We start from the raw sequence: 20,164 nt of genomic DNA on the forward strand, positions 1-20,164 counted from the left end.
AATTTATTATTATTTATTATTATTAGATTGGTAATAAAATCCATGGCTATATGCTGCCAGGGAGCAGAGGGCACAGGAAGAGGTTGCAAGAGCCTGGTAGGAAGTTGCCTTGGGATCTTGTTCTTGGCGCAGGATGGGCAAGAAGCCATAAAGTCTTCCACATCTCGACGGAGAGAAGGCCACCAATAGTAGCGAGAGATGAGGGCCATCGTTTTCCTGACACCTGCATGGCCGGCTAATTTAGAGGAGTGACCACAGCGGAGAATCATTATTCTGTCGACCTCTGCCACAAATGTCTTACCCGGTGGAAGATGAGAATGTCTAAGCGGACCTGCGGTGATAACTCTGGTGGGATCGATAATATGAGAGGGTTCTTCTTCAGTATCCTCCTACAGGAAGGATCTAGACAACACGTCTGCTTTGGCATTCATAATACCTGTCCAAAAGCGGATTTCAAAGTCAAACAGAGCAAAAAACAAAGACCACCTGGCTTTTCAGGGATTAAGCCCTTGAGCGGAACGTATGTACGATAAATTGTTGTGGTTAGTGTAGATGACAAACGGGTGTACAGCTCCCTCCAGGAGATACCACCATTCCTCCAATGCCAACTTAATGGCCAATAACTCCCTGTCCCTGATGGAATAGTTGTTTTCGGCGGTAAAGAAGCCTCTGGAGAAAAACCTATAGGGAACTAAACAGCCAGAAGGAGACTTCTGAGAGAGTACAGCACCCACTCCTGTGGATGAAGCGAACACCTCAAGAATGAATGGCTTACTGACTTCTTGATGATGTAATACTGGTGCTTTTGCAAACGCCCGTTTTAAGGTGACAAAAGCACTCTCCACTGCTGCCGACCCGACCTCGGGATTGAACCCCTTACGGATGAGGGACAAGATTGGCTGAAATAAAGAAGAGAAATGAGGGATGAATTGTTGGTATTAATTTGCAAAGCCCAGGAAATGTTGTATGGCTTTTACCCCTTTACCTCCAAGGGTGGTTTGCACTTTAATGACCTGGCCAATTTTTACAATTCTGACCACTATCCCTTTATGAGGTCATAACTCTGGAACGCTTCCATGGATCCCAGTGATTCTGACTTTGTTTTCTCGTGACATATTGTACTTCATGATAGGGGTAAAAATTATTTGCTATGACTTGCTTTTTTGTGAAAAAAAAACGGAAATTTGGCGAAAATTAAGAAAATTTTGCAATTTCCCAACTTTGAATTTTCATGCCCTTAAATCACAGAGAAATGTCACAAAAAATACTTAGTAAGTAACATTTCCCACACGTTTACTTTACATCAGCACAATTTTGGAACCAAAATTTTTTTGTTAGGAAGTTATAAGGGTTAAAAGTTGACCAGCGGTTTCTCATTTTTACAACACCATTTTTTTTTTTAGGGACTACATCACATTTGAAGTCACTTTGAGGGGTCTATATGATCGAAAATACTCAAAAGTGACACCATTCTAAAAACTGCACCCCTCAAGGTGCTCAAAACCACATTCAAGAAGTTTATTAACCCTTCAGGTACTTCACAGGAATTTTTGGAATGTTTAAAAAAAAATGAACATTTAACTTTTTTTCACAAGCAAATTATTTCAGGTCCAATTTTTTTTATTTTTCCAAGGGTAGCAGGAGAAATTGTACCCCAAAACTTATTGTGCAATTTGTCCTGAGTAGGCTGATACCTGATATGTGGGTGTAAATCAGTGTTTGGGCGCATGGCAGAGCTTGGAAGGGAAGAAGCGCCGTTTGACTTTTTCAACCCAAAATTGGCTGGAATTGAGATCGGACGTCACGTCACCTTTGGAGGGCCCCTGATGTGCCTAACCAGTGAAACCCTCCACAAGTGACCCCATTTTGGAAACTAGACCTCTCATTTTTGTGCCAGTTTTACAGTTTTTGTAGCTGTTTTTAAGTGTATTCATATCAGGGCACCTCACTGTATTGTGTTTTATGATTGTGATGCTTATTTTTTGTTGTTAAACCTATAAAAAAACAGAAAATAAAAAATTGCTGAATAAGAAACTGGACGAATAAGAAGCCAACTTCAGCCTCATGCTGCATTTAATATGTTAACTGCTGTGGGGGGATCATGATTCCATCAGGGGCAGGTGGGGGCAAAAAACGAATGACATGATCAGCATCAGAGTCCGCATGTAGGCAGGGACACGACCGATGACATGTATATACAGTTGTGGCCAAAAGTATTGACACCCCTGCAATTCTGTCAGATAATACTCAGTTTCTTCCTGAAAATGATTGCAAACACAAATTCTTTGGTATTATTATCTTCATTTAATTTGTCTTAAATGAAAAAACACAAAAGAGAATGAAGCAAAAAGCAAAACATTGATCATTTCACACAAAACTCCAAAAATGGGCCAGACAAAAGTATTGGCACCCTCAGCCTAATACTTGGTTGCACAACCTTTAGCCAAAATAACTGCGACCAACCGCTTCCGGTAACCATCAATGAGTTTCTTACAATGCTCTGCTGGAATTTTAGACCATTCTTCTTTGGCAAACTGCTCCAGGTCCCTGATATTTGAAGGGTGCCTTCTCCAAACTGCCATTTTTAGATCTCTCCACAGGTGTTCTATGGGATTCAGGTCTGGACTCATTGCTGGCCACCTTAGAAGTCTCCAGTGCTTTCTCTCAAACCATTTTCTAGTGCTTTTTGAAGTGTGTTTTGGGTCATTGTCCTGCTGGAAGACTCATGACCTCTGAGGGAGATCCAGCTTTCTCACACTGGGCCCTACATTATGCTGCAAAATTTGTTGGTAGTCTTCAGACTTCATAATGCCATGCACACGGTCAAGCAGTCCAGTGCCAGAGGCAGCAAAGCAACCCCAAAACATCAGGGAACCTCCGCCATGTTTCACTGTAGGGACCGTGTTCTTTTCTTTGAATGCCTCTTTTTTTACTCCTGTAAACTCTATGTTGATGCCTTTGCCCAAAAAGCTCTACTTTTGTCTCATCTGACCAGAGAACATTCTTCCAAAACGTTTTAGGCTTTTTCAGGTAAGTTTTGGCAAACTCGAGCCTGGCTTTTTTATGTCTCGGGGTAAGAAGTGGAGTTTTCCTGGGTCTCCTACCATACAGTCCCTTTTCATTCAGATGCCGATGGACAGTACGGGTTGACACCGTTGTACCCTCGGACTGCAGGGCAGCTTGAACTTGCTTGGATGTTAGTCGAGGTTCTTTATCCAACATCTGCACAATCTTGTGTTGAAATCTCTTGTCAATTTTTCTTTTCCGTCCACATCTAGGGAGGTTAGCCACAGTGCCATGGGCTTTAAACTTCTTGATGACACTGCGCACGGTAGACACAGGAACATTCAGGTCTTTGGAGATGGACTTGTAGCCTTGAGATTGCTCATGCTTCCTCACAATTTGGTTTCTCAAGTCCTCAGAGAGTTCTTTGGTCTTCTTTCTTTTCTCTATGCTCAATGTGGTACACACAAGGACACAGGACCGAGGTTGAGTCAACTTTAATCCATGTCAACTGGCTGCAAGTGTGATTTAGTTATTGCCAACACCTGTTAGGTGCCACAGGTAAGTTACAGGTGCTGTTAATTACACAAATTAGAGAAGCATCACATGATTTTTTTGAACAGTGCCAATAGTTTTGTCCACCCTCTTTTTTATGTTTGGTGTGGAATTATATCCAATTTGGCTTTAGGACAATTCTTTTTGTGTTTTTTCATTTAAGACAAATTAAATGAAGATAATAATAACAAAGAATTTGTGTTTGCAATCATTTTCAGGAAGAAACTGAGTATTATCTGACAGAATTGCAGGGGTGTCAATACTTCTGGCCACAACTGTATGCCATCAGTCGTGAAGGGGTTAATGTTATCAGTATTTGTGCAAGAAATGTCCAACCGCAGTGTTACTGTGTGTGTCCGGTGTCCGTTCTACAGTGTGAAAGAGCCACGGGGTCTGTGACCGAAGCTGGGGGGTATACAGTGTACACAGAGGAGTCTGCTCCATACATACAGGGCTCCGTACACACACGGCTCCAGTCCGTACACCCCGTACACATGCGGCTCTGCTACATCTACCCTGTAAACCCCTCCTGACCCCACACATAAACTTCCCCTCATCCAGCACCATGACAACCAGCACAGCAGCGTCCTGCATACACTGAGGCCCCTGATCATGTGACCACTGACTCCTCCCCTCCTGTGACCTCATCACAGGTCCTGTGCGCACAGAGCAGCCAGCCCATAAAGTCTGCTGTCTTCAAGAATATATACCTGGAAGGAGCCCATACAGGCTAGGCTCAACCAGAGTGCGGGTGGAGACTCCACACCAGGACTGTAGCAGGTAAAGACCCCAATGTCCACAAGTGTCCCTTCTGCAGGTCGGTGCCCTTATTCTCTATGTGGAGTGCGGCTCTGCGGGTGGAGGTCGGTGCCGGAGGCTCCATTATTCTCTATGTGGAGTGTGGCTCTGCGGGTGGAGGTCGGTGCCGGAGGCTCCATTATTCTCTATGTGGAGTGCGGCTCTGCGGGTGGAGGTCGGTGCTGGAGGCTCCATTATGCTCTATGTGGAGTGTGGCTCTGCGGGTGGAGGTCGGTGCTGGAGGCTCCATTATTCTCTATGTGGAGTGCGGCTCTGTGGGTGGAGGTCGGTGCCGGAGGCTCCATTATTCTCTATGTGGAGTGCGGCTCTGCGGGTGGAGGTCGGTGCTGGAGGCTCCATTATTCTCTATGTGGAGTGCGGCTCTGTGGGTGGAGGTCGGTGCCGGAGGCTCCATTATTCTCTATGTGGAGTGTGGCTCTGCGGGTGGAGGTCGGTGCTGGAGGCTCCATTATTCTCTATGTGGAGTGCGGCTCTGCGGGTGGAGGTCGGTGCTGGAGGCTCCATTATGCTCTATGTGGAGTGTGGCTCTGCGGGTGGAGGTCGGTGCTGGAGGCTCCATTATTCTCTATGTGGAGTGCGGCTCTGTGGGTGGAGGTCGGTGCCGGAGGCTCCATTATTCTCTATGTGGAGTGCGGCTCTGCGGGTGGAGGTCGGTGCTGGAGGCTCCATTATTCTCTATGTGGAGTGCGGCTCTGTGGGTGGAGGTCGGTGCCGGAGGCTCCATTATTCTCTATGTGGAGTGTGGCTCTGCGGGTGGAGGTCGGTGCTGGAGGCTCCATTATTCTCTATGTGGAGTGCGGCTCTGCGGGTGGAGGTCGGTGCTGGAGGCTCCATTATTCTCTATGTGGAGTTCAGTGCTGGAGGCTCCATTATTCTCTATGTGGAGTGTGGCTCTGCGGGTGGAGGTCGGTGCTGGAGGCTCCATTATTCTCTATGTGGAGTGTGGCTCTGCGGGTGGAGGTCGGTGCTGGAGGCTCCATTATTCTCTATGTGGAGTTCAGTGCTGGAGGCTCCATTATTCTCTATGTGGAGTGTGGCTCTGCGGGTGGAGGTCGGTGCCGGAGGCTCCATTATTCTCTATGTGGAGTGTGGCTCTGCGGGTGGAGGTCGGTGCTGGAGGCTCCATTATTCTCTATGTGGAGTGCGGCTCTGCGGGTGGAGGTCGGTGCTGGAGGCTCCGTTATTCTCTATGTGGAGTGCGGCTCTGCGGGTGGAGGTCGGTGCTGGAGGCTCCATTATTCTCTATGTGGAGTGTGGCTCTGCGGGTGGAGGTCAGTGCTGGAGGCTCCATTATTCTCTATGTGGAGTGCAGCTCTGCTGGTGGAGGTCGGTGCCGGAGGCTCCATTATTCTCTATGTGGAGTGCAGCTCTGCTGGTGGAGGTCGGTGCCGGAGGCTCCATTATTCTCTATGTGGAGTGCAGCTCTGCTGGTGGAGGTCGGTGCCGGAGGCTCCATTATTCTCTATGTGGAGTGCAGCTCTGCTGGTGGAGGTCAGTGCTGGAGGCTCCATTATTCTCTATGTGGAGTGCAGCTCTGCTGGTGGAGGTCGGTGCTGGAGGCTCCATTATTCTCTATGTGGAGTGTGGCTCTGCGGGTGGAGGTCAGTGCCGGAGGCTCCATTATTCTCTATGTGGAGTGCAGCTCTGTGGGTGGAGGTCGGTGGTGGAGGCTCCATTATTCTCTATGTGGAGTGCGGCTCTGCGGGTGGAGGTCGGTGCTGGAGGCTCCATTATTCTCTATGTGTAGTGTGGCTCTGCGGGTGGAGGTCGGTGCTGGAGGCTCCATTATTCTCTATGTGGAGTGAGGCTCTGCGGGTGGAGGTCGGTGCTGGAGGCTCCATTATTCTCTATGTGGAGTGAGGCTCTGTGGGTGGAGGTCGGTGCTGGAGGCTCCATTATTCTCTATGTGGAGTGAGGCTCTGTGGGTGGAGGTCGGTGCCGGAGGCTCCATTATTCTCTATGTGGAGTGCGGCTCTGCGGGTGGAGGTAGGTGCTGGAGGCTCCATTATTCTCTATGTGGAGTGCGGGTGGAGGTCGGTGCTGGAGGCTCCATTATTCTCTATGTGTAGTGTGGCTCTGCGGGTGGAGGTCGGTGCTGGAGGCTCCATTATTCTCTATGTGGTGTCCGGCTCTGCGGGTGGAGGTCGGTGCTGGAGGCTCCATTATTCTCTATGTGGAGTGCGGCTCTGCGGGTGGAGGTCAGTGCTGGAGGCTCCATTATTCTCTATGTGGAGTGCGGGTGGAGGTCGGTGCTGGAGGCTCCATTATTCTCTATGTGGAGTGCGGGTGGAGGTCGGTGCTGGAGGCTCCATTATTCTCTATGTGGAGTGCGGGTGGAGGTCGGTGCTGGAGGCTCCATTATTATCTGTGGAGTGCGGCTCTGCGGGTGGAGGTCGGTGCTGGTGGCTCCATTATTCTCTATGGGAGTGCGGCTCTGCGGGTGGAGGTCGGTGCTGGAGGCTCCATTATTCTCTATGTGGCTCTGCGGGTGGAGGTCGGTGCTGGAGGCTCCATTATTCTCTATGTGGAGTGTGGCTCTGCGGGTGGAGGTCGGTGCTGGAGGCTCCATTATTCTCTATGTGGAGCGCGGCTCTGTGGATGGAGGTAAGTGCTGGAGGCTCCATTATTCTCTATTTGGAGTGCGGCTCTGCGGGTGGAGGTCGGTGCTGGAGGCTCCATTATTCTCTATGTGGAGTGCGGGTGGAGGTAGGTGCTGGAGGCTCCATTATTCTCTATGTGGAGTGCGGGTGGAGGTCGGTGCTGGAGGCTCCATTATTCTCTATGTGGAGTGCGGCTCTGCAGGTAGAGGCTCCACACCAGGACTGTAGCAGGTAAAGATATTCCCCCAATATCCACAGGTGTCCCTTATAATTGGGGGATTCTATCACCTCTAATGCCAGATGTTGATGCGAGTTTCTCTCATCACACACAGTATAATGTATTTTATGTAATATACGGAAGCCTACAGGAAAATGCCCCCAAAAATCATATCCAGTGAAAAGAAAATCACTGTACATGGAGACTTTGGGATCAGATCATTTCTGTCCGTTGTGTTTGTGGAAACAGAAATTCCTTTTCTAAAAGCCTCAAACTTCTGTGTGTGACTCAGACCTGAGATCTAACGTGATAGAAGATTACAGTGCGGGGAAGACAGGAAACCTTCATATAGACGGCCGGTGGGGATGGAGTCAGTGACGGACTCTGGCCAAATATGTTTCTAGAGCCGTAGTAGAAGATGAAGATGTCGTCCTCACCATGAAGTAGTTATTTCTCCTGTCACGTATTCAGCTGCCGACTCCGCGGAAGAAACTGCTTGTTGTCTGTGGCCTAAATATATAGGTTTTTCCTTATTATCTCCAGTAGTTGTATTATTACACAGGATTTTTATGATGTTACATCGGCTCATCTTCACATTCAGGTCTCTACAATATCGGATCCTCTCAGTGACGATCTTCTAATTTTCCTGAATTACCCATCAAAGATGGATATGGACAGAGACAAGATGGCGGAGAGGATATTACACCTCACCCTAGAGATCCTCTTCCGGCTTACTGGAGAGGTGAGAGATTCTGATGACGTCACATTATATCATTCTTATCTATGGGAATAACAGATGGACAGAACTGGAGAGGTGAGGACTCTGGAAATGTCTGTAGTGAGATTTATTAATGTGTCTCTCCATAACCAGGATTACACAGTAGTGAAGAAGTCCTCTAGTGAACGCAGTCAGGACCCTGTGTCTGATGGATGGGGAAGACCCCTGAGCCCAATCGTGGGGCCTCCACCTCACCCCCTGATACATGAGGACATCAATGACCAGAAGATCCTAGAACTCGCCTACAAGATGATTGAGCTGCTGACTGGAGAGGTGACACTGCTGGGAATGCTGGGACATTATACAGTAACACTATGAAGGGATCGGGGAATGACGGTATCATTGTATGTGTCAGGTTCCTATAAGGTGTCAGGATGTCGCTGTCTATTTCTCCATGGAGGAGTGGGGGTATTTAGAAGGACACAAAGATCTGTACAAGGACGTCATGATGGAGGTTCCCCAGCCCCTCACATCACCAGGTAATAGACAGGACTAAATACACACGGCCTGTAATTATCTGTATGTAAAGAATGAATTCAGTCCCTGTATGTGTTTCCTCCAGATCTATCCAGTAGGAAGACATCACCAGAGAGATGTCCCCGTCCTCTTCTTCCACAGGACTGTAAACAAGAAGATCCCATTATTCCCCAGGATCATCAGGTAGATGGAGAGAAGGTGTCATGAGATCTTCCCTATGATGTGTAGATGGCTGTGAAGGTCTTGTGCTCAGTCTTGTTTTATCCACCAGTATTATATGTTTTATACTTGTGTAATGAGAACAGTGGAGATGGCAGGATTAGAGCTGATCATAGATGTGACTTCTCCATCTGTCTGTGACTTTTACAATATTTGTTTCAGGGTGAAGATCTGACCCATATTAATACTACTGAGACATATGTGAGGGGTGATGAGCGGTGTAAAGAGGAGATTCCTACATATGACTACCCAGGTGAGTAGTAACCACTAAATGAAGAGAAATCACAGATTCTTCTCAGTCACCGGCTGTGGCTGCTTTATCAGTCGTGTAGTCCAAATATATCACAATCGTGTGATCACCATTTTGCCTCGATACCGCAACGTTTTACTTCACCCAAAACTGTTCAAATGAATTTGGGCATTGAAAGCCCTTTTTCCCTTCACCCATGACAGCACACCTGAGACAGGGATCCGCCCCGCCAGGACAGGAACCTACTGAAATATAAGGGGCGGCACCTCTCCCCCGCTTCAGTTGGGTTCCTGTCCTGTAAGAAAATCCCAGTCTGACAGCGGCGGTGCCAGTCATGGATGAAATGGACCCAGGGCCGTCCCGGCGTGGGAAGAGCAGGTCAGCTTACCTGCAACGCCGGCCGTCGGTTGCCTGGAAGCGCAGTCCCCGGGGATCCTCCTGCAGGCTCCGGGTTCATGCGGGTGCAGCTAGGTGGCCTCTATAGCAGGGCACTCCTCCGTGCCTCCCTCCCCTTGCGCGCGCCCGACCCTTCTCCCTCTGACATGACAGGGAGAGTCGGGGGCGGTTTCTGACGTCAGCGGGGCACCCTGGGAGCGCGAAGGCTGATGTCACAGACGCGACGGCAAGATGGCGCCTGGTGCGACGCAGGCCGCATTAAGAAGAATGGCGGCGGTCGAAGGGGCGAGGGGAAGAGAATAACACTCACCGGACGGACCTATTTAAAGGAAGGGCGGCAAGGCGGCCAGGTAATAGAATGGGGTCACAGCAGGAACGTTCACAGTCTACACCGTCTCTGCCCCATCGCAAACCTCCGCTCGTAAGCATGGCACCCGTTCAAGCGGCAAAAGCAGCAGTCGCCCGAGCCACAGATTGAGAGATTCCTCGAGGTAAAAAGAGAGCACAGGCCATGTGCTCCAACACAGTCTCCGAGTCCGGTACCCGACTTTATGGGTGGTGAGTTATCTCTGTGAATGCTAGACTAATGTTAATAGGGTCCTTCTTGTATGTGTTTTTTTTTTTTTTTTTTTTTCCTTTAGGGAAAAGCCAAAAAAGCAGGGAGCAAGAGAAATAATAGGGAGTGCGCCATATGTCAGAGCCCCCTAGCGAGAAGGACCTTTGCGCCAGCTGTATACAGGGAACTATGGCGGAGGAGGTGCCGAGCTTTGCAAATAACCTTAGTTTAGTCATCAGGTCTGAGGTAGAAGGCTCACTTAAAGTGTTATTAAAGAAAAAGAGTAGGAAAGACTCCCCTAGTTCATCATCAGACGCCTCCTCAGCTGAATATCAGGCCGAACACCTGTCCTCCTCCTCGGATAGTGACACGGGTGGCAAGCCGTGTTTTCCGGTAGCGGATATGGATGCTCTCCTTAAATCCTTTAGGACAACCATGGGCCTACAGCAGGAGAAAACGACTAAGTCCCTAGAAGATGTCATGTTCTGGGGGTTACAGGAAAGGAAAAAGCGCACCTTTCCAGTCACTGAGAAAGTCCAGGCACTCATTGAAAGAGAATGGAAGAAACCTGAAAGATCAGGAAGCCTTCCTTCCTCCTCTAAAAGAGATACCCCTTTTGAGCTTAAAGATAAGGAAATATGGGACAAAGTCCCAAAGATTGACGCAGCAGTGTCTAGATCGTCCAAAAAATCAGCCCTGCCCCTGGAAGACTCAGGTGTACTGAGAGACCCGCTAGATAAGAAAGCAGACTCCTACCTAATACATACATGGGAAGCAGCGGCAAGAGGACTGAAACCGGCAATAGCTGGCACCTGCACAGCACGATCCTTAATGATTTGGCTACAGCAGCTGGAAGAGAAACTCGCATCCAAGGTCTCGAGGGAAAAAATTCTGGCAGATATATATCTTCTACATGGAGCAGCAGCTTTTTTGACCCACACCTCTGCCGATTCCATGAGACTGACGGCGAGAGCAGCAGGATTATCAAACGCCGCAAGGCGTGCATTATGGCTTAAAGGTTGTCCAGGAGACCTACAATCAAAAGCTACGTTGTGCTCTCTTCCATGTGATGGACAATTTCTATTTGGAAAAAATTTAGATGACATCCTGGATAGAGCAAGTGATAGAAAGAAGGGCTTCCCTAGATTTCCAGGAGATTAAAGAAGGCCGTCTTTTCCAGGGAGGGACAAGGTCACACTCCTTAATGAACGAGGCCAACAAAATTTTTCACAGAGCAGAATGACATCTACTCTCTCTAACGGCACTACACATAAGAGGTGTAGAAAACGTACAAGCCGACTTCCTAAGCCGCAATACATTGAGGCAAGGAGAATGGGCTCTAAATCGCTTAGGCCTGTTTCACACTTCCGTTTTTGTGTCCGCCAAACGGATCCGTTTCCGTTTTTTTGACGGAAACTGATGCAAACGGATCCGTTTTTTTAAAAACGGATCCGTTTTTTTGACGGATCCGCGGTAACCGTAATGGAAGTCTATGGGACAAAAAAAACGGATCCTGCAAAAAATGGCGGATCCGTTTTTTTACGGAAAACAACGGATTTTGACGATTTGAAAAAACGGAAGTGTGAAACAGGCCTAACCGGGAAGTCCTCTCAATGCTCTGTAACCGACTGAAGCGGGGGAGAGGTGCCGCCCCTTATATTTCAGTAGGTTCCTGTCCTGGCAGGGTGGATCCCTCAGGTGTGCTGTCATGGGTTCCAGAAAAAACTGCTACCGGTAAGTAACCATGGTGGTTTAAGAATCATAGAATCGTAGAGTTGGAAGGGACCTCCTGGACCATCTGGTCCAACTCCCTGCTCAAAGCAGGATTCGCTAAATCATCCCAGTCAGATGTCTGTCCAGTCTCTGAAGACTTCCATTGAAGGAGAACTCACCACTTCTCGTGGCAGCTTGTTCCACTCATTGATCACTCTAACTGTCAAAAAGTTTTTTTCTAATATCTAATCTGTGTCTCCTTCCATTCAGTTTCATCCCATTGCTTCTAGTCTTTCCTTGTGCAAATGAGAATAAAGTTGATCCTTCTACAATGTGACAGCCCTTTAGATATTTGTAGACAGCTATTAAGTCTCCTCTCAGTCTTCTCTTTTGCAAACTAAACAATCCTAAATCCTGCAACCTTTCCTCATAAGACAGGGTTTGCAGACCGGTCACCATTCTGGTTGCTCTTTTCTGAACTTGCTCCAGTTTGTTGATGTCTTTTTTAAAATGTGGTGCCCAAAACTGGACACAATATTCCAGATGAGGTCTGACCAAAGAGGAGTAGAGGGAAATAATGTCTTCACGTGATCTAGACTGTATGCTTCTGTTAATACATCCTAGAATTGCATTTGCCTTTTTTGCTGCTGCATCACACTGTTGACTCATATTCAGTCTGTGATCTATTAGTATACCCAAGTCTTTTTCACATGTGCTGTTGCTTAGGCCTATTCCTCCCATTCTGTATATGCTTTTTTCATTTTTATTGCCCAGATGTAGTACTTTGCATTTTTCCCTGTTAAAAACCATTCTGTTAGTTGCTGCCCACTTCTCCAGTTTATTTATATCTTTTTGAATCCTCTCTCTCGTCTCTAGTATTAGCTATCCCTCCTAGCTTTGTGTCATCAGCAAATTTAATCAGTTTACCCTCAATTCCTTCATCTAAATCGTTGATAAAGATGTTGAACAATACAGGGCCCAGGACAGAGCCCTGTGGTACCCCACTTGAGACATTCTTCCAACTGGATGTGCAGCCATTTACGACAACTCTTTGGGTCCGATCACTAAGCCAATTATGAATCCACCTAACAGTTGCCTTGTCCATTCCATACTTAGTCATTTTTTCAATAAGGATTGTATGAGATACTTTGTCAAATGCTTTGCTGAAGTCAAGATATACTATATCTACAGCATTTCCTTGATCCACCCAATCAGTAATACCGTCATAGAAGGAAATTAAGTTAGTCTGACATGGCTTATTAGTTACAAACCCATGCTGACTCTGTTTAATCACTTCATTCTTATCCAGGTACTGACAATACATGTTGTTTAATAATTTGTTCAAAGATCTTTCCTGGTATAGAAGTCAGACTCACCGGCCTATAGTTGCCTGGGTCCACCTTCTTCCCCTTTTTGAAGATAGGAACAACATTTGCTCTTCTCCAGTCTTCTGGGACTTCTCCTGTTCTCCAAGAATTTTCAAAGATTATGGAGAGGGGTTCAAAAATTTCTTCTGCTATCTCCTTCAGTACTCTGGGGTGTAATTCATCTGGACCTGGAGACTTGAATTCCTTAAGGTTAGCTAAGTGTTTCCTCACTATCTTTCTGTTTATAGATATCCTGTATTCTTCTATTCCCTTAATAGGACAGTGAAGAACAGTTGATGTCACATTTCCTTTCTGAGAGAAAACAGATGCAAAATAGGAATTTAAAAGTTCGGCCTTCTCAACATCCTGTCTTACCATTTCATCATTTTCATCCTGTAAAAATCCTATAGCATCTTTGATTTTTCTTTTACTTTTGACATATCCCCAAAATCCTTTATTATTGCTTTTGACATCTCTTGCAAGCCTCAATTCATTGTCAGCTTTAGATAATCTGATTTGTGCCCTGCAGCTTCTGCAGACAGCATTATATTCTTCTTAAGATATGCCTCCCTCTTTCCATTTTATAAACTTTTTTTTTTCTTCCTTTTTAGCATGTGCTTAAGTTCTGTGTTCATCCATTCTGGCTTCCTTAAATGCTTCCTATTCTTCCCTTTTTTCGGAATTGTTAACAATTGTGCTTTTGAGAATTTCATTTTTCAAGATTTCCCATCTTTCCTGGACATTTTTGTCTTTAAGGATATCCAGCTATTGGATCCCTCCAATTCTCTTTCTGAATCCCTTAAAATCTGACTTTCTGAAATCTAACCTTGACGTCTGAGTCTTCACAGGTCTTCCTCCTCTAGTTATCCAAAATTCTAAAATAGCATGGTCGCTACCTCCTAGGGTCCCAGCCACTTTTACCTCCTCAACCATTTCCTCCCTGTTTATAAGAGAAAACAAGGGCGGGGGCGCAGACATAGGGCTTCACCTGGTATAAATCAATTAAAATATAAAAGTACTATGAAGTACTCACCCTTTATGGGTTGTGTTCAGACACAACCACTCTCAACGTTTGTTGCAGTCATATAGCTGCTGCAGAGCTCGTGCAGGTGGACAGCATCCACTAGGTATCATAAGTTGAGGATCCCAGAAAAGCACTTCTGAGCATCCGCGCTGCTTTAGTGATAAGAATTCTTCAGAAATCCATATAAATCTTTCAAGTTCTTTATTATATGTACTACAGAAACTACGCGTTTCGAGGTGACAAACCGCACCTCTTCTTCAGGTTACAGTACAGAGTTGTCTGTAACCTGAAGAAGAGGTGCGGTTTGTCACCTCGAAACGCGTAGTTTCTGTAGTACATATAATAAAGAACTTGAAAGATTTATATGGATTTCTGAAGAATTCTTATTCCTAAAGCAGCGCGGATGCTCAGAAGTGCTTTTCTTGGATCCTCAACTTATGCTCCCTGTTTATAAGGATTAGATCCAAGGTAGCAGTTCCCCTTGTTTTCTCCCCTACCTTTTGGAAGATAAAGTTGTCAGCAAGAGAGGATAAGAATTTCCTTGACCTGTTAGTTTTGCCTGAGAGAGATTCCCAACAAATGTCTGGATAGTTGAAATCTCCCATGACAACAATGTCATATTTTTTCTATAGAAGTTACCACCTGGAGGATCCACCTACCCCTTGGGATTAGGAGACGCTGACCCTTACCTGCCCAGATCTGTAAACGACAAAGCCTAATGACACTGTACATAGAATGTGCTGACGAGTAAGAAAACCACTGGAAGAAAAATATTATTATGGGCCTTTTAAGAGAAAGCTGAGGGTATTGGGGCTGTTGGTTTACTAGAATCTTGATATTGCAAATATTTCAAACACCATCTTGCGGGCCAAATCTGGCCTGCAGGGTGATTGTATTTGGTCCGTTATGCCGGCACCGCCTCCCCATTATACTGTACAGAAGACCTTGTCGGGCTTTTATACTGTATGGAGGACTGTGGGGCCCATTATACTATGTGGAGAGCTGTAAGGTTGTCCCACGACACTGTCCAAGTTTCTTTTGGCCCTCTCTGAATTTCCATTTGACATCACTCTGTTATTGGATAAATCTACCTTCTCTCCCTTCTGTGCTGCTGAATGTCTCATATGGTTCCTACAAGACCAGGTCCAGTCTTCCTGGCCAAACTTCACTTTTATGACTGACAACATTAAATGTGCAGTGAGGCCAAATGTGAATTTCTGTACAATAACAAAGTTTCCATTTATCCTAACTTTAAAAATTATTTTAAAACCGATTAACTTAAATGAGGATTGTGATGAACCACATAAAAAACATTACACCTGACCCATGACAGAGAGGGTAAAATAAGTATTTGATACACTACCAATGTTTCAAGTTTCCCAACCTACAGAGAAAGGAGAGGTCTGTAATTTTTGTTCTAGGCACAAATCCAGAAAACAACATTGTTTGATTTTCAAATAAATTTGCATTTTTTGCATGAAATACTTTTATTTGATAAAATAGAAAAGCAAAGCTTAATATTTGGTACTGAAACCTTTGTTTGCAGTTACAGGGGTTAGACTTTTCCTGTAGTTTTTCACCAAGTTTACACACACTGCAGCTGAGATTTTGGCCCACTCCTCCATACAGATCTTCTCCAGATCTTTCAGGGCTATCGCAGAACAACATTGAGTTTCAGCTCCCTCCAAAGATTTTCTATTGGTTTCAGGTCTGGAGACTGGCTAGGCCACTCTTTTACCTTGAAATGCTTCTTAAGGAGCCACTTTATAGTTGCCTCGCTGTGTGTTTCGCGTCATTATTATGCTGGAAGACTCAACCATGACCCATCTTCAATGCTCTTACTGAGGGAAGGAGGTTTTTGGCCAAAATCTCGCAATGCATGACCCATTCATCCTTCATTATGTTTCAGTGATCCTGTCCCCTTTACTGAAAAGCACCCCCAAAGTATGATGTTTCCCCTACAATGCTTCACGATTAGGAAAGTGTTTTTGGGGTTGTACATATTCTTCTTCCTCCAAACATCGCGAGTGGAGTTGATACCAAAGGTCTCATCTGACCAAATGACCTTCTCCCATGCCTCCTCTGGATCATTCAGATGGTCACTGGCGAACCATAAATGGGCCTGTACATGTGCTGGCATGCGCAGGGGAACTTTGCATGCTCTTCAGGATTTTAATCCATGACGGCAAGGTGTCATGGAACTGGTCCTCCAGTGTAGTTCTGGGCTGATTCTGGATATTTCTTAGAATCATCCTTACCGCATGAGGTGAGATCTTGCAAGGAGCCCTAGACCGAGGAACCTTGACAGTCAGCCTATGTTTCTTCCATTTTCTAATAATTGTGCCAACAGTTGTTGCCGTCTCGACAAGCTGCTTGCGTATTGTCCTGAAGCTGATCCCAGCCTTGTGCAGGTCTACAATTTTGTCCCTGTTGTCCTTAGAAAGCTGTTTGATTTTGGCCATGGTGGAGAGCTTTGAAGTGTGATTGAGTGTGTGGACAAGTATCTTTTATACAGGTAACGAGTGCAGAGAAGGGGTTTTCTTTAAGAAAACCTAACAAGTCTGTGAGAGCCAGAACTCTTGTTGGTTGGTAGGTGATCAAATACTTATTTCATGCAAATAAATGCAACTTAGTTAAAAAAAAAATCACACTGTATGATTTTTAAATTTTTTTTTTTTTTTTTTTTTTTTTTTTTCCCCCTTCACCCATGACAGCACACCAGAGAGAGGGATCTGCCCCGCCAGGACAGGAACCTACTGAAATATAAGGGGCGGTACCTCTCCCCCGCTTCAGTTGGTTACAGAGCATGAGAGGACGTCCCGGCGTGGGAAGAACAGGTGACCGTACCTGTAGCGCCGGCTGTCAGGTGGCTGGTTGCGCACTGCGTGGGATCCCCCTGGGGCTTCGCGTTCGTGCGGGCACGGCAGGCAGCTCCTGAGGCTCTGGACGCTCCGCCGTGCCTCCCTCCCCTCGCCCTGGCCTTCTCCCTCTGAAAGCCTAAACGTTGGGGGCGTCTTCCGGCCGCTGACGTCGGCGGCATAATGCATTATGGGCGCGCCGGGCTGACGTCAGCTAGACAACGGCAACATGGCGCCCTGTGTGACGCCGGCCGGCATTTTTCGTGGAGGAAGCTACAGCGATCGGCCGGCGGTCGCAAGGGGAGGGGGAAGATGCTCACCAGGACTGAGGCAGCCTATTTAAAGGTGGATGTCAGGGTCAGTACTGCCGGGTAACCATGGAGTCAGAGCAGGAGCGGTCACCTTCTCCACCGATTCTGCCTCCTGCACAGCCCTCGGCTCACCAGAAAAAAGATCGCAAGAGTGGCAGCTGATCAAGTGGCAAAAGCAGCAGTCGTCCCAGCCACAGGTCTGGGGACTCCTCGATGTCCAGAGAGCACACGTTACGTGCCCCTCCACAGCCTCCGAGTCCGGTACCCTTGGTTTCGGGTGATGAGTGATCTTCGTGAATGTTCGTAAACTGAATAATAGGCCCCCTTCTTTTGTGTATTTAATCTCTTAGGAAAGGCCTTAAAAATCAGGGAGTAAGAAGAAGAATAGGGGTTGTGCCATATGTAAAAGCCCCCTAGCAAGAGATTGGCAGTAGGACCTTTTGTTCCGGCTGCATGCAACGAACTGCGGTGGAGGAAGCTCCTAGCTTTGCAGGCAGCCTTAGATCGGTCATCAAGTCGGAAGTGGAGGGCTCCCTTTTAAAGCTTTATTAAAAAAAGGGAAAAAGAGCTAGATAGAAGATCCTTCCCGCTCCATCTCAGACTCTTCCTTGGCCTTATCTCAGGCCGAACCCGGCAAGCCGTGTTTTCCAATAGAAGATACGGGTGCGCTCCTCAAGGCCATTAGGGTTACGATGGGCCTACAGGAGGAAAAAAACAGCTAAATCCCTGGAGGACATCATGTTTGGGGGACTACAAGAAGGGGAAAAAACGGACCTTGCCAGTCAATGAGAAGGTCCAGGCACTCATTGAAAGAGAATGGAAGAAGCCTGAAAAGTCGTGAGCCCTCCCCTCCTCCTCTAAAAGGAGGTACCCCTTCGAGCATAAGGACGCAGAGATATGGGACAAGGTACCGTAGATTGATGCAGCAGTGTCCAGGTCATCTAAAAAATCGGCGCTGCCCCTAGAGGACTCGGGTACTCGGGGACCCGCTAGACAAAAAAGCGGATTCCTATTTGAGACATACATGGGAAGCAGCAGTGGGGGGATTGAAGCCCGCAATAGCTGGAACTTGCACGGTGCGTTCCCTAATGATTTGGCTGCAGCAGCTGGAAGAACGACTTGCCTCTAATGTTCGAAGAGAAAAGAACCTGGCAGATATGTATCTACTACATGGGGCGGCAGCTTTTCTGGCGGACAGCTCCGCTGACTCCATGAGATTGACAGCTAGAGCAGCAGGATTAGCAAACGCCATGAGACGTGCGTTGTGGCTTAAGGGTTGTCCAGGTGATCTACAGTCTAAGGCCAAGCTGTGCTCTCTCCCATGTGATGGGCGTTTTCTATTTGGTAAAAGCCTAGATGACATCCTTGAGAAAGCTAGTAACAATAAGAAAGGCATTCCCAGGTTTCCAGCAGATCAGAGGAGGCCGCCCTTTCGGAGGGGAAAATTCAATAGGGGCCGTCCTCCGAGAGAAAGAAGGAAATGGGAAGATAAGAGGAAAAAGGAGTCTGGATTTATGTTCGGCGGATCTGCCTCTACTCCCAAAAAATCCCCACAATGATGCCAGTATTCCGGTAGGGGGAGATTGGCACTCTTTACCCAGGCCTGGGAAAACATCTCTTCCAACACCTGGATCCTAAACATAGTAAGGGAAGGCCTGAAGATTCATTTTTCTCATCAGCCAAGAGCATCATTTGTCGTTACCCCTATCAGGAAGGGGATAGGAGAACAGTTGGCCTTGGAAGCAGAGATCCTGATGCCCATACTACTGCCAGGCACTCCTTCTCGATGGCCGCATAGCTTACTTCGCGGGGCAGTAGTTTCCGACTCAGGTAAGCTACCGGGTGGTCTTAACCGTCCAGCCCGACTTGGCTCAGCACTGCCCCAGTCCAAACATAGAAGCGTCTGTGTGAACAAGGAAACGTTTAGTTGGATCGGGTGCGGCCAATACCGGGGTATTTGTGAGGGCGTCCTTTAGCTGGCGGAAGGCTTCCTCACACTCGGGGGTCCAGGTTACCTGGCGGGGAAGGTTCTTACGGGCCAGATCAGTGAGGGGCTTGGCTATGCTGCTATAATTGGGGACAAATTTCCTATAATACCCTGCTGGCCCTAGAAACGCCATGACCTGGGTTTTAGTGCGTGAGATGGGCCATTTGGCTATGGCCTCAATTTTGGCTGGTTCTGGAAGCGGTTTCCCACCTCCCACCCAATGTCCTAAATACTGAACCTCTGCTTTGCACACGTGACACTTGTTGGGGTTCAAAGTGATTCCGATCTTGTGGATCCTGTCCAATACTGTCTCTAGGTGATTTAGATGCTCATCCAGGTAGGCGCAAGCATAGTCCTGGAGACCATCCAGAAGCCGGTCAGCCATCCTCTGGAAGGTCGCAGGGGCATTCTTCATCCCGAATGGCATAACTCGAAACTGGAATAAGCCGAACGGGGTGACAAATGCAGACTTGGGAATAGCGTCAGGACTTGGGGGAATCTGCCAATAGCCTTTGCATAGATCGATGGTGGTCAAATACTTTGCACCCGCCAGCTGGTCTAACAACTCATCCACACGTGGCATGGGATACACATCCGTCACTGTTTTCTCATTTAGCTTGCGATAATCTACACAAAACCGGGTAGTCCCATCCTTCTTGGGTACTTACGCTATGGGGGATGCCCAGGGACTATCTGACTCTTCAATGACCCCTAAACGCAACATCTCTTGTATCTCTTGTCGCATCCCTTGTCGTATAGACTCAAGGACGTGGAAGGGGGGTTGTCTCAGGGGCGTTTGATCCTGGGTCTCAACCTTGTGTTGTACCAGGCGGGTGTTCCCCGGTCTCTCTCTGAAAACATCCTCTGTCGCTGCCTCAACAACGCTTCCACCTGCTGTCTCTCCCGGGGCCATAGGTTTTCTCCCATGTGTACCTGGTCCCATGTTTTAGACTGAGTCCTCTCCCCTAAGACACCAGGCAAGGGGAGTCCTGCTAAATCCTCTGCTTCGGGTGCACAGATGGCCACTACCTCTT

The 20,164-nt window shown here is 47.2% G+C and overlaps 1 protein-coding gene across 8 annotated transcripts in view; it reads left to right on the plus strand.

Moving 5' to 3' along the window:
- The window catches only part of LOC141047275 (uncharacterized), an 841,567-nt gene that overhangs the window by 790,483 nt on the left and 30,920 nt on the right, over positions 1–20,164 (plus strand). For all 8 annotated transcript variants that reach the window (XM_073542295.1, XM_073542299.1, XM_073542296.1 and 5 more), the window contains 5 exons: positions 7,796–7,936; positions 8,066–8,245; positions 8,328–8,451; positions 8,535–8,632; positions 8,831–8,921. In XM_073542295.1, the coding sequence (XP_073398396.1) occupies positions 7,796–7,936; positions 8,066–8,245; positions 8,328–8,451; positions 8,535–8,632; positions 8,831–8,921 (634 nt within the window). The remainder of the gene's footprint in view (positions 1–7,795; positions 7,937–8,065; positions 8,246–8,327; positions 8,452–8,534; positions 8,633–8,830; positions 8,922–20,164) is intronic.

This window comes from Dendrobates tinctorius, unplaced genomic scaffold, assembly GCF_039654945.1.
Source record: "Dendrobates tinctorius isolate UK_male_01 unplaced genomic scaffold, ASM3965494v1 ptg000126l, whole genome shotgun sequence".
In the NCBI taxonomy this organism is placed as follows: domain Eukaryota; kingdom Metazoa; phylum Chordata; class Amphibia; order Anura; family Dendrobatidae; genus Dendrobates; species Dendrobates tinctorius.